General features: G+C 47.4%; 2 protein-coding genes and 1 long non-coding RNA gene across 4 annotated transcripts; 1 reads left to right on the top strand and 2 right to left on the bottom strand.

Annotated features, from left to right (window-relative positions):
* Positions 1 to 555: 555 nt before the first annotated feature.
* Positions 556 to 2,364, bottom strand: neurog1 (neurogenin 1). Its single transcript, XM_028008860.1, has 2 exons — positions 1,704 to 2,364; positions 556 to 1,627 (listed from the first exon to the last, which is right to left on the bottom strand). Exon 2 carries the CDS (start codon positions 1,603 to 1,605, stop codon positions 1,015 to 1,017), a length of 591 nt encoding a protein of 196 aa, XP_027864661.1. The 5' UTR covers positions 1,606 to 1,627; positions 1,704 to 2,364; the 3' UTR covers positions 556 to 1,014.
* LOC114139154 (uncharacterized) lies at positions 2,109 to 2,791 on the top strand. Its single transcript, XR_003594393.1, has 2 exons — positions 2,109 to 2,191; positions 2,358 to 2,791. It is a non-coding gene; the product is annotated as an uncharacterized LOC114139154 (long non-coding RNA).
* An 8,480-nt stretch (positions 2,792 to 11,271) lies between these two features.
* On the bottom strand, positions 11,272 to 13,386 carry LOC114139151 (polyadenylate-binding protein-interacting protein 2). Of its 2 annotated transcripts, none has more exons than XM_028008862.1 (4): positions 13,317 to 13,386; positions 12,915 to 13,161; positions 11,935 to 12,129; positions 11,272 to 11,859 (listed from the first exon to the last, which is right to left on the bottom strand). In XM_028008862.1, the coding sequence occupies exons 2-4, from the start codon at positions 13,050 to 13,052 to the stop codon at positions 11,794 to 11,796; spliced, it is 399 nt and encodes a 132-aa protein (XP_027864663.1). In that variant the 5' UTR covers positions 13,053 to 13,161; positions 13,317 to 13,386; the 3' UTR covers positions 11,272 to 11,793. The 2 variants fall into 2 exon arrangements, with proteins under 2 accessions (XP_027864663.1, XP_027864662.1); XM_028008861.1 differs by having other exon boundaries at positions 12,915 to 13,056; positions 13,223 to 13,362.
* Between the last annotated feature and the right edge of the window lie 415 nt (positions 13,387 to 13,801).

The raw sequence follows: 13,801 nt of genomic DNA, 5'->3' as shown, positions 1-13,801 counted from the left end.
GATCTTCAGCTGATTAATAAATGAGTAAATTGAAAAATAAAACTTTAAAAATTTGCTTTTTAATATTATTCTGATGTAATTAATTTTTAATAATCTACAAAAACAGAAAATCTGCAGAAACCAAGTTTGCTGTTCATCTCAGCCCATTTTTAACGGTTTGAATTATTAATCAGCGTTTTCTGATAATAACTGATATTTTAATGTTTTGGTTTTTTGTGATTTTCTGCAGTAAATCAAAATTTGTTTTATTTGGTTGGATTAATTATTCAAACATTTTCATTTGGACTCAGATTAATAATGAAAACAGAATGATAAGAAGTTATTGGAAAATTTAATTTGTTTTAAAAAGTTCTTACTTACACTATTAAAAAGATCTTTTTTATTTTAGACCAAACATTTATTTATAATATTAATAAATCGGTAGAATTTTCCATTAACAGTAAAACCTCTTTGCCGTTATCTCATTAATACTAATTATCATAAAATGCTGGTGAACGCGCGTGCACGTCCGTAGGCCTGTGATTGGCTATAAAAACAGAAACACGTGACTTTTTAATAGAAACGTTAAAACTTTATTCATTCAGTAGAAAAACCACAAACAGTTCCAGTAAATAGAATAAAAATCTGTTTATGTACAAAATACAAGTTTTGATGTGACGAAAGCAAATAAATAGAAACAACAGGTGGGGGAGGGGCAGGTCCTTTCAGCTTTTGTCAGAGCGAAGAAACTGGATTTCCACGCTCAGTTTTCTGCTTCAGCGCTTTACTAATTATAAAGTTGACTCTTCACCTCGAGGAGGAGGAGGAGGAGGAGGAGGAGGAGGAGGAGGAGGAGGAGGAGGAGGCCTGACTGCTGAGGGGTTAAGGGGGGAAAGTGCAAAGATATTTAGAGTAAAACACAAACTGAGACACAAATAAATGAGGAAGAACGTTCTTCTCATCCAGTTCAGTTCAGTAAGGCAAACTGCGGTTCCGCTGCGGGACAGGTCTGTCTCCAGGTGTGTCCAGGTGTCCTCAGTAGATGCCCGTAGCGAAGCTACGGAAGCCGAACAGCGCGTCCCGCGGCAGCAGGTCATCCGGCGCGACGGGGCTGCCCGGGCTGGAGGCGCAGTAGGCCGGGGAGGAGGAGGACGAGGAGCCGCCGGAGCTCCAGCAGCGGCCGGCGCTGCCGTCGCTGGCCGGGCTGGGGGCGGGCCGCAGCGGGGGCGGCTCCCCGCCGCGGCCCGCCTGCAGGTCCGCGATGCGGATGGTTTCGGACAGAGCCCAGATGTAGTTGTGCGCAAAGCGCAGAGTCTCGATCTTGGTGAGTTTGGTCTCGTCAGGGAATGCGGGCAGGACGCCCCGCAGCGCGTCCAGCGCGTCGTTCAGGTTGTGCATGCGGTTCCGCTCCCGGTCGTTGGCCTTCAGCCGCCGGCTCTTCTTCACCACCTGCGCGCTGGCGTCGCTGCGGCCGCGGCCGCGCCGCCGCTTCTTCTGCTGCTGCGGCGGCGGCTGGTCGGGCGGCGGGGACGCGCCGCGCATGCTGCCGCCCCGCACGCTGTCCTCATCGTCAGTGTGCGGGAACAGGTCGCAGCTGGTGTCGGTGTCGGAGAACACGGAGTCCATCTCGGTTCGGTTCGGTTCGGTTCTGGGGAGAGACAGCAGAGTTAGAGGCCGGGTCCTGGCCCTGCGGGTGCAACAGGAGAGCGCGTGCGCCGACTCACCTGGCGGGATGAGGAAATGTTGGTTCCGACCCAGCAGAACCGGGTCTGGATCAGGACTGCTGGCACGCGCCTCTGCTGCTCTGGATCAGCTCGTGAGCCTGGCACACGCCCGGCCTCAGCCCGCTTATATACCGGGCCGGACAATGACCACCCCCCCCAGGTTTCCCCCCAGCGGCAGGTCGGCCCCGTGCCAACCGCCTCATCTGCATAATGACGCCGCAGCGCCCCGCACGGAGAAGCGTGCCGCCGGACAGCGGCAGCCAATCAGAGGAGGAGCAGAGCCACGCGAGCGACACGCACAGACCCGCTCCTGCCCGCAACCCCCCGCCACAGACACACACACACACACACACACACACACACACACACACACACTATAACTTAACCTGCTTTAAGAGAGAAGAAGAAAAACTGAAGCCTCCAAAATCCTGGACTAATTGAAGACCAGAACCTTTCAGAAGAACCAGAACAGAACCAGCTGATCTGAGGTGAGGATCGACTATAAAATAGATCATCTGATCAAAATAAAGTTCATTTTAATTGGTTTATTAAGTTTATTGATGTTTTGATGACGTTTCAATAAACTGATTGATTGATTGATTCAGTTCTGAAATTAAAGAAATGTAAATAAAGTTTGACAAACATTTTCTAAAGTTGGAGCAGCAAGTTGGTTCTGATTGGACCTTCTGCCTGTCTGGACATCCTGAGTACCGCCAGCTGGACCGGTACCGGCTCGGAACCATCTGGTGGATCAGTGCCTTGCTCAGGATCAACCTTCAACATGACGGAGGAAGCAGGAATCTAACCCACAACCTTCCGCTGATCCAACAGGCGGTTTCCTGGTCCTCCAGAACCATCTCAATCTGGACACACGGCCTCGTTAGCTGAACATTTTTATTTGTAGAAGCTGAAATATTTTTTTCTCTTATTGTTTCAGATTCAAATTTAGAAAGAAAAAAAAACAAAAACATAAATTGATTATTTCTGAATCTTTCTACTGGGAACCGAACCGTTCGGAACCGGACCGTTCTGGTCCGGTTCCGGTTCCTCTGAATCAGCTCCACGTGTTTCTGCTTCAGGTAGAAAAAAAAAATCAAAACAAGAAAAAAATACTTAAAAAAAAATCATAATTAAATCCTCTGAGAACCAACAGAACTGGATCCGGTTTATCTGATCTGGACTGAACGAACATCACGCACACACACGCACTCGCGCGCGCGCGTTCCTCTAAAGGTTTTGTGAAGACATCTTTATGAGACTTTTCCATTAATTATTCCATTTAGATTCGCGGCGCAGCAGAAACCTGCAGAGTCTTTCTGCAGCTTTATCCGGGGGGCTCATTTATAAATAATTACACAATGTTTAGAGTCTTCAGGCATGTATAATATATCAAAGCGATTATGAGGTGAATTGTTCCATTGTGGCTCTGCGCCTCTTTTCACCGCGCTCCGCTCGTCCCGCTCCAGATTCGCCTCTTTGTGCCGCTTTCTTTCTGCCTGCGCTTCTCTATTGGGCTTTTCTTATTCTAATGGCCCAGCGGGACAAAACAGAGCCGGGCTGCACACAAAACCAGAGCCGGCCGCACACAAATCATCTTCGGCCGCCCGGCAGGCCGCAGGGCCGGCACAAGCCCCGTGGGGCCCCGGGCAGTGACCCGTATGACCTGAAATCCAACATTTCAAGAAAAACAAACAAAAAAATATTTCACATTTTAATGCATAAAATTTAAATGTTTAAAATTGCAAATCGTGTTTGATCTTATTTACATTTCATTTTCAAAAATCTGACAGCCACAGAGGACGGTGGCCTTGAATGTGTGTTCTCCACTTTTCTGATTCTTTTCAGTTTTTTCAAAGTGTAGAAGAAGAGCCGCTGCTGCTTGTTGTGTCTGTGGAGCGCATCACTGCCCCCTATCAGAGAGATACGGTACTTTCTGCATCACTGCACATCTATGATCAGAGATTCAATATCTCACACATGTATTCAATATATCAGACTGTGTAGAACATGTGTAGTTAAACAAACATATTGTTTAATTACAATAAACAATATACTTTATCTGACTTATTTCATGTATTTGCACAAGTAATGTGTAAATTCAGCCATTTTGAATATAAATGTTAACGATAATAAACAAATTTAAAGAAAATTTAAAGTAGACTCTCCCTTATTGTTATCAGCATCCATTTTATTTCTCATGTACATTTATAATCGTAATAAAATCCAACCCGGTCCGAGGTTCTGCAACACAGAAAGCTCCTGGTTTCCAGTCTAGAAATGTTCCTCAGGGTTTCAGTGTGTGTGTGTGTGTATGTGTGTGTGAGAGAGCAGAGGAGATGTGAGCGCTGAGCGAATCGCCCTCTGATTGGTGAAAGCTGCGGCTGTTCTCCTCCTGACCTCCAGGTGGCGCTGTGGAGCCTCAGACAGTAAGATGTTTGACCTGATCTGGACTCATCAGACTCTGAGTCCAAGCTTTGGGCTGGTTCTGGACTCTACTGGACCAGAAGCAGCATGGAGATGAAGGACATCGTTTCTGAAGCATCCTAGGGTTTCCATAGCAACCACGAGTTTCCGTAGAAACCATCAGACTCTACATCCCAGCTGGTTGTTCCAGAGAAACCCTCGTCTGTACTGCCGTCACAAACAGAACCAGTACTAGAACTTTAACTGAGCCAAACCCAGACTGGATCTGTTCTCTGTTAGCACAGTAGACGATGCGTGGTGCTGTGGGCCTGTTTCTCTTCTGAAGGTCCTGGTTCAGCTGTAAAAGAACTGGCTCGGTATTGGTTCATGATCGAGAACATCGGGTTTCTTTTAGCTTTAGCTCTCAGGTTCTGAAGCAGAAACTCAAACTTGTTCTGGAACCAGGCCCAGAGAATCCATCCTAATCCTCCAGGTGCAGCCCTCTCTTGCTCCAGGTTTTACCTGCAGCCACCTTTATTATATCCATCCATCCATCCATCCATCCATCCATCCATCTATCTATCTATCTTCTTACTTTTATCCGGGGTCGGGTCACGAGGGTAGCAGCTTCAGAAGGGAGGCCTAGTCTTCCCTCTCCAGCCTCTTGTTCCAGCTCTTCCGGGGGAATCCCCAGGCGTTCCCAGGCCAGTAGAGGAACATCGTCCCTCCAGCGTGTCCTGGGTTTTCCCCTCCTCCTGGTGGGATGTGCCTGGAACTCCTCACCAGGGAGGCGTCTAGGAGGCATCCTGACCAGATGCCCCTCAACTGGCTCCTCTCGATGTGAAGGAGCAGCGGCTCTACTCTGAGTCCCTCCCGGATGACTGAGCTTCTCACCCTATCTCTAAGGGAGAGCCCAGCCACCCTACGGAGAAAACCCATTTCGGCCGCTTGTATCCTCAATCTCGTTCTTTCGGTCATGACCCAAAGCTCATGACCATAGATGAGGGTGGGAACGTAGATCGACCGGTAAATCGAGAGCTTCGCTTTTTGGCTCAGCTCTCTCTTCACCACGACGGACCGGTACAACGCCCGCTTAACGGCAGACACTGCACCAATCCGTCTGTTGATCTCCCGCTCCCCTCTTCCCCCATTCGTGAACAAGATCCCGAGATACTTGAACTCCTCCACTTGGGGCAGGACACCCCCCCTGACCCGGAGAAGGCACTCTACCCTTTTCCGGCTCAAGACCATGGCCTCGGATTTGGAGGCACTGATCCCCATCCCGGCCGCTTCACACTCGGCTGTGAGCTGCAGATCACGATCTGATGAAGCCAAAAGGACCACATTGTCTGCAAAAACAGAAATGAGATCCTAAGGCCACCAAATCGGATCCCCTCAACACCTTGGCTGCGCCTAGAAATTCTGTCCATGAAAGTGATGAACAGAATCGGTGACAAAGGGCAGCCCTGGCGGAGTCCAACTCTCACCGGAAACGAGCCCGACTTACTGCCGGCAATGCGGACCAGACTCTGACACCGGTCATACAGGGACCTGACAGCCCGTATCAAAGGGCCCGGTACCCCATACTCCCGGAGAACCCCCCACAGGGCTCCCCGAGGGACACGATCGAACGCCTTCTCCAAGTCCACAAAACACATGTAGACTGGTTGGGCGAACTCCCATGCACCCTCCAGGACCCTGCCGAGGGTGTAGAGCTGGTCCAGTGTTCCACGACCAGGACGAAAACCACACTGCTCTTCCTGAATCCGAGGTTCGACTATCCGACGGACCCTCCTCTCCAGGACCCTTGAATAGACCTTGCCAGGGAGGCTTAAGAGTGTGACCCCTCTATAATTGGAGCACACTCTCCGGTCCCCCTTTTTGAACAGGGGGACCACCACCCCAGTCTGCCAGTCCAGGGGAACTGCCCCCGATGTCCATGCGTCAGCCAACACAACACCCCCGGAGCCTTGTCCAACTTTATATATATATATATATATATGTATATATATATATATATATATATATATATATATATATATATATATATATATATTTTATATATATAAATATATATATATGTCAGACACATATATATTTCTGTGTGTGTAGAGAGGGAGGGAGATGTGTGTTTCTGTTCAGGCTGTTTCTCTGACGGGATTAAAAACTCAACACGAGATGTGACTGAATTTTAATGAAGTGAAACATGTGAGAAAATAAGTTGAACACACACACACACACACACACACACACACACACACACACACACACACACACACACACACACACCAGGCTGCTGGTGGAGGGTGATCTGATCTGAAGGAAGAAGTTTAATCTGCTTAGCCTCTGATTAACAGCCTGGTAATCCTGCAGCCCAACAATCTGACCCCCCCTCACCAAGATGGCAGGTGATGAAGACGAGGATGATGATGGTTCCATCATCAGTTCCTGATCCAGTCCAGGATTCTTCTTCTCACTCCGTCTGGTTCTCCAGGTTTTCCTTCCAGCATCTTCAGTTCTTTAGGATCCAGAGTCTCATTTCTCTGTCCTGGTTCTGGTTCTGTCCCACATTAGAGACGTTAGACCAGAACTGGAACCAGAATCAGAACCAGAACTGTGGATCTGATCCGTCATCAAACTTAAACCATATTGTTGAAAAAAAAAAAAAAGTTTTAATGCGACAAATAAAGTTTTTTAGAGTTTTAACAATCAAAAAAATTTATGAGAAAATAAAAAATAAAAAACAGCCGACTGAAGTTAATTTATAAAAATGAAAACAAATATTAGCTGGCTAAGCTAATGGAGCCGATTTTATGAACAAAGTCAGAACTTTCATCTGCATGATAGTAACTAGATGGAAATATTCAAACTGATTCATTTTCACTCAAACTTCTCAGATTGTTTAGTTTAATCCGTTTGTGATGAACAGATTACAAATAAATGAATCATTTTAAAATGATTTTGGAAACAAATGTGTCAGTGTCTGCAAAACTTGAATAAAATATTAACATGAGAAATGATAAAACATAAGAGCAGTTTGTGTTCATTGTTTATCCAGGTGCAAACATAAAATCAGAATCTGAGACAGAAGTATTGATCTGTATCGATATTATCAATAATTTGATTGACTTCCAGTTTCTCCATGAGAAACGCCTGAAACAGTCACAATGAACCGACGGTTCTGATCGGAAGAACCGGATCTGAGCGGAAGAACCGGTTCTTTCCTTCCTCTGAAAGCATCGTTTTAATCTTTTCCTCTAAAGTGAAAACATCCGGCCCGGCTCCGGCTCCGGCTCCGGCTCCAGGACGGGTCTGTCCGATTCGGTTCCGGCTCCTTTCTGGCCGTGGCGTTGCCATGGCGCCGGGCGGCTGCAGATAAATGGCGGCCGGGCCTTTGTGGCGCTAATGTCGGGTAAACTGGAGGTAAATTACGAGGCTGAGCAAACAGCCGCAGACAGAGAAAGGAAGACGGATGGAGGCCGCCGCCGCCGCCGTTCCGTTACATTAAAACCTTCCTGAAGCGGCAGAAGGAAAGATATCGATAACAGCCGACAGACGGGACAATAAACTGTATTTGATCCTGCTTGGGTCTGTGTGCACAGAGGTGATGAAGGAGCGGAGGGAGGAAGAGGAGGAGGAGCGTTTGCTGGTTCCTCACTTTGTTTTAAAATGGACAGAAGAAGAAGAAGACAAAGGTCTTCAGATCCGGATGCTTCTGCTGTTCGTCATGTTGAAAACGTTCAGGACACAAAACAAACTAGAAAATTAGCATTTCCTGTGAAAACGCAGTGCGAATCCTGGACGCGGAACGTTTCCGTGAAAATTACAGAAAACTTTCAGCAATACGCAGAAGGACGTGGGCGATGTTGGCGGAAATTAATACTAGTGTGTGTGTGTGTGTGTGTGTGTGTGTGATTTACTCGTGTCACAGTTTGACTCGTTGCGGAGGGAGTCAGTAGCGATACAGCTAACTGAGTTATTAGTTATTAAATTAAAATGTTGCGGACTCAATCACACAACCGTTACATTCAGAAGCAGCAGAAAATCTTGAAGAGTACCGAACTCTTCCAGTCAACGAATAAATCATCATCATCAAATGAGCTATAAGCTAAAGCTAGCTGAAATACTAATGGTCTAAATACTAATTAGCCAGCATGCTAAGGATAGCATGCTGGCTAGCATTAGCATGTTGCCCTCCTTTAACTTGCAGTGTGAAAAAAAGCCTCGTAGACGAAGGACGCTGATAGGAAGCTAACAGCTAACAGCAGCGGCCTTTTAGCGGAGCACTGACTGCGGCTTCTGACCCGGTTCTGTTCGGTTGTGGACTCGAAACCAGGAGTACACGCTGTTCACATGAAGCAACATAAAGCCCCATCAGCCAATCACAGACGAGTCAGATGAAAACAAACCAATCACAACCAACAAGTCCAAATACTGGTGTTGCATTTCAGAAAAACTTTAGAGAAGAAAATGAAACAGCTGAACTCTGGAGCCTGAATCAAACATTTCTGCTTTCTACAGTTTCATGTGATTCTTCCCAGGCTGATCACCTGGCCGAACCTGAGGAACCGGGACCAGGTCGGAAGGAGCGACCTCTGACCCTTAGGGGAGCAGGACGCCCCTGGTCACATGACCCTGGCCGTCTCCAGGCTGAGGACGGAGACGCGTCCTGCAGCAGAGGAGGCCATATGGTCTGCACTGCAGTAACTGGGATCTGCTGCAACAAAAGAGCGATTCAGACTCACACAAGGAGTGAGAGTCTTGACTCGACAAAGCTGTGAAAACTCTCTTCTTTCAGCCTAATGAAGCTGTCGTCTGGGGGAGTGGTGGAGGCTGGGGGGGACTGGGAGGAGGCCGAGCCGTCCGGGACGTGATTTGTCATACAATCTGAATCTTTAGGAGGGCAGCAGCAGAGACACCTCCTCTCCATATGTCTGCTTCGTTAGCATCTGAAAGCTGCAGGAGGAAGAGGAGAAGAAAGAGGAGGAGGAGGAGGAGGAGGAGAAGGAGGAGGACCTTCCTGAAGCTGCACATCTCTTATTTAGCTACAGTTTGTGCTTTAAACGTCTTCAGGACAGAAAACAAACCCATTATTCGTGATGCGTTACTGATCAGACTTTCTTTCCTACAAATTTCCAAAATAAAAGCATGTGATGCTGAGCTCTGGTTTCCTGTTCACTGAGGTGAATGTTTGGGAGTTTCAGCAGCAAGTTTCAGATTCTGTTCATATGATCTGAACATGGTCAGTTATGTTATGAGCTTTTATTTTGTCGTCATTTGAAGGAACAGCATCCAAGAATTACCAACAGGAAACTGAGAGGAAACATGAACTTTGACTCTGATGTCCAACCACAGCGTCTGTAAGCATGGAGCTGAGCTGCAACGTTCTGCAGACGTTCTGCAGACGTTCTGCAGAACGTTCAGGGTTCGCCACAGTGACTTCCTCACATTCAGTGTCTGAACGTGAGGAAAACTTTCTCACCTTGTGGTCAGAAAATCCTCTGGGTTTCTACTGAATCTGAGGGTTAAAACAATGTGAATACCAGCTAATGTTACAGCTAGCATCATGAAAATGATTTCAATACATGAGCTCTTAAATGCCACAGAATCTGGTGTTAGCATAACTTTAGCAAGGCTAACAGTAGCATGTTAACTTCTGCTGCTTGCTTGCTGTTGTCTCAGGCAGTAATGCATTATGGTCCATTTAAAACTGGCTTGTTTAAAGTCTGTTATGTTTTCAAGTGAGTTGTTGAAATCGTTTTCCATTTCTCTGTGAAGAAGGTTTCAGGTCGGCTGCAGGCGTTGTTAGATCCAGTGGCTCAGTCAAAGGACGGTTGGCTAACCTGTCAACGGTGGTAAACAAGGTACAGGCGACGTTGATGTTTTTGCTTATGATTCACCCAAAAAACGTTTGGTTTCATAATAAATATGAAGTTCAGTTTTACATCATTTCCATTCAGCCTTCAAGGCTCCAATCACTTCTTACCAGTGGAGTATTTCTCCACAGAGATTTCTTCCTTCCACACAATCTTCACTACAATGGAACCAATGGTATCTGACATGTATATTGAAAATGATCTACCAGCTCATCTCCTGGCTTACAGCACAGAGAGATTTAAAGTTTCTGCTGAGTTTTCCATGAAATAATGTTTTGTAATAAACACTTTGCTTTGTAATTCAGCAGAGATTGAACTTTCAGAGTTAACAGAGAAATGATGCGACAGAACGACATCAACAGAGATATTAATAATATTCCCAGCCTGACTGGTGATCAGCTCCAGCGTCTCCTCATGTGTTTCCTGCCCAGCATGTTGAGTCGAACCGAAGCTAGCAGCAATAGCTCAGCTTTTTGCCCCCTCTGTCAGGGACCCTCTGGGTCAGAGTCATGACCTGCCGTTTCTTTCCAGACATCTGCAGCAAATTCTCCAACATCTCCCTCTGACCAATCAGCTGCCTGCAGAGCCCCAGAGGTCCCGCCCCCTCATTAGCATGCGGCTGCTGGCCTGCAGCTGAAAAATGCAAGTCCACCTCTCTGCAGCAAACAGGAAGGGCAGGACGGACCTCTGTCAGTCTCAGACCTTATTTAGAAATGGGACCATTGCACTCCGGAAGTGAAGAGGGCGCTATTTCCTATATTATCCACGGTCTCCCGTTTTTATTTTCTTTAAAATCTGTGATATATTTTCACCTTTAGGAAGGATTTTCACTCTCAGCATTTATTTGAACTTTTCTCTTTTATTTACTTCAGTGCAGCTCACAGTTTTTAACAGATTCTGTAGCTTTCTGTGAACTTCTAAATCTGCTCCTTAGTGGCATCTTTTCGGGCCTGATACTGCCTCTAGTGGCGTGGAGGTGGTAACACAGCTAATATAATTACATTACTAAATCAGAATAGCACAAAGTCTTTGTCTCTGATCTCACTGAGACCCGATGAACCTGAGTTGGTTCGGAAGGTCCAGGTCCATCCGCAGCTTCCTGTGGAGAATCATCCAGAGCGAAGACAATGTGAGGAAACCACAGACAACAGCGCCCTCTGCTGGACAGCACTGAAAGCTGCACTCATCATTTTCCCCAAATAACTGATGTTTAGGGTGAAAATATGTCAACATCTAATCATTTTGGGTTCTGGACAGAACCGGCGGACAGAACCAGACCCAGCCTCTTCTCCTCAATAAACATTTATTTTCATCACTACTTTAAGAAAAAATAGATTTTTTTTTACATCTTTTTCTTTATCAGACTTTTTTTTACAGAACATTAGAAAAAGTTTAAAGACGTCAGGAAATAAAGCAGCAGAGCGACGCAAAGGATTCTGGGAAAAAACGAGAGGAAACAATGACAGAACCGGGTCGGGTGGGACTCTGATTGGACCAGACTCCATCACACCTGGTCAGGTGAGGAGAGTCAGGACAGAACCTGGAGGTCGGTCTTGAGTGGGTTCCAAAGGTTCAGGGGAGAACAGGTGACAGAAACATGAAGGATCTGGTTTACATTCAGAGAGTTTCAGACAGACTGGTGACCCCAGGTGACCCCAGGGGAGGCAGCAGACGTGGTGAGGAGATGTGAGGCGACAGCAGAACTTTGGCAACACGTGAGGCTGAAGGTCCGAACGGCGGCTGGAGAACGGCGGACTTCCTGCTGATGATGTCACAGAGCAGGCTGGGGAGGAAGGGGCGGGGCTAAGGGGTCACAGGTTGTGCTTCTGGATCCCCGGAGTGAATTCCTTGGCGTTTGGATTCAGGCTGCTCCTCACCTGCAGGAGGAAGAGGAGTCAGGGACAGGAGACGGGCCCCCGAGGCGTTCCCAGCTCCCGATTGGCTCAACTCACCACCACTTCCAAGTCGGAGGCGTCGGGGTGAACGTCCGGGTCCAGAACCAGCAGGCTGATCTGGTCCTGCAGCTGAGCCACGCCGCCGGGGGGGAGGTCTCTGGACGGGATGAACCACTCCCACTGCTCCTCTTCATCCAGCATCTGCTGGAAGCAGCGCTCCATGAACTCCTCCTCCCACAGCTCCTCCTCCACCTGGGCCAGGACCAGTCAGAACCGATCAGAACCAGGCAGGCAGAGAGACCGTGTTCAGAGCGTCTGGTTTCTATTCTTCAGCTTCCATAACTGTAAAATATCCCCACCCTGAACCCACTAACTGCACACTAAACAAACTAAAATATTGAGTTAATTAGTCCAACCAGGTTTATCCCACTTTTTTTATTAGGTTTTTCAAGTTGTCAAGTTAAACAAACATAAATAAAGTAAGTTTGACTTCATTTACTTCAGGGTCTTTAACCAGAACCAGAACCGGGTCTTTAAATGGAACTGGGTCAGTTCTCTTCCAATGCTTCATGATGCATCAATTATCTTCAAATGAAAGTGATGATGATGCAGCAAAGGATTGTGGGAGACAGATCTGGCACACAAAATATCAGCCATAACAGCAATATAAATATCAGTATCGTTCGGTTTTTCACATCGGTGCATTTCTACAGAACCCTACCATCGTGACTGGGTTGGGTTCTGGATGTGGATCGAATCCGTTAGTTTCATCAAGAACATTGAGGAAAAACTAGAAACCTCTGGAGTCCAGGAGGTTCTAGCAGGACCCGGCTTAAGCCCGACCCAGAGGTTTGACAGCCGGTCCAACTTGGTTAGGAAAGGGACCAGAACCCAAGACTCTAGTCTAGACGGTTCTGGATCAGATTTAACATGGAGAAGACTGCTGGCGCCACCAAATTCCTTCAGAACCTGAACCAGCTGACTGTACCGAGTCGGAACCGGCACCGCGGGTCTAAACGCCGGCTCCAGTTACTCACCTGTCTGTTGAACTCCTCCTCGTTCTCCATCCACATGTATTCCGCAAACGGATCCTCCTCGGAACCGAACTGGCTGCTGAGGACGACCTCTCCGGTACCGGTGGGGGTGGATGTGGTTCCGATGGTCGGGTCCTTCATGTCTCTGCGGACGGGGTGAAGGAGGTGGCCGTTAGTCAGGCCTCTCTGGGCGGCCAGGCTGGCCGTGAGGGCCGCTGACTCACCAGGAGCAGCGGAGCCACACAGCTAGCTTGAGAACACAGAACCACAACCAGAACCAGGTCAGAACCGCCACTAACTCCGCTTCTTACCTTTTAACACCCAGCGAACTAATTTATTCGACGCTAAAATTCTCAAACGCCCAAAGAGCAGAAAAACTCCTCCGGAACCGAAATGGCTGCTTACCTTCTGTTTGTTTACATCTACTGCGTCACTGATGGTTGCCTTCTGATTGGCTGGAGGAGCATGCTGCCTTCACGGTCCGTTTGGTCTGTTATGAAATAGAACGTGGAGTTCCTGATAATAAGTTAGAAGAGAACATTTTAATATTTATCGACCAGATCAAATCTTCTAGATTTGTTAAAATATATCTGAGGCTGTTTCAGTGATGCATGAGGAAGAACACTGTGGGATGAATGAGCCTACGACCTCAGATTCAAACCCTAACTGGTGCTGGCAAACGCCACGCCAGAAGTAGGTTAACACAACGGCTCCGCACTATTTCACCTCCGGAGAGACAAATGGTGCGGCGGGTGGGCGTGATTGGCACATCGTTTCAAACAGCGCAACAGCCGGGACCCTTGAAGAACCGGTCAGATCCACCAGGGGAACCATGATGTGACCGATGTAAAAAGAACCGCTGGGCCTAACCCAATGTTAACGGTCTCAGA

The sequence above is a fragment of the Xiphophorus couchianus genome, chromosome 23 (assembly GCF_001444195.1).
Source record: "Xiphophorus couchianus chromosome 23, X_couchianus-1.0, whole genome shotgun sequence".
Taxonomy (NCBI): domain Eukaryota; kingdom Metazoa; phylum Chordata; class Actinopteri; order Cyprinodontiformes; family Poeciliidae; genus Xiphophorus; species Xiphophorus couchianus.
The sequence above is the reverse complement of the archived record's forward strand: the minus strand, read 5'-3'. Positions and strand labels throughout refer to the sequence as shown.

Excerpts from the sequence above, each read along its gene's own strand:
- neurog1 (XM_028008860.1), bottom strand. The coding sequence starts at position 1,605 with ATGGACTCCGTGTTCTCCGACACCGACACCAGCTGCGACCTGTTCCCG.
- LOC114139151 (XM_028008862.1), bottom strand. The coding sequence starts at position 13,052 with ATGAAGGACCCGACCATCGGAACCACATCCACCCCCACCGGTACCGGA. Across the intron at positions 12,130-12,914 it reads AGGAGGAGTTCAACAGACAG|GTGGAGGAGGAGCTGTGGGA; the intron begins GTGAGTAACTGG and ends GTCCTGGCCCAG. Across the intron at positions 11,860-11,934 it reads CCTCCGACTTGGAAGTGGTG|GTGAGGAGCAGCCTGAATCC; the intron begins GTGAGTTGAGCC and ends TTCCTCCTGCAG.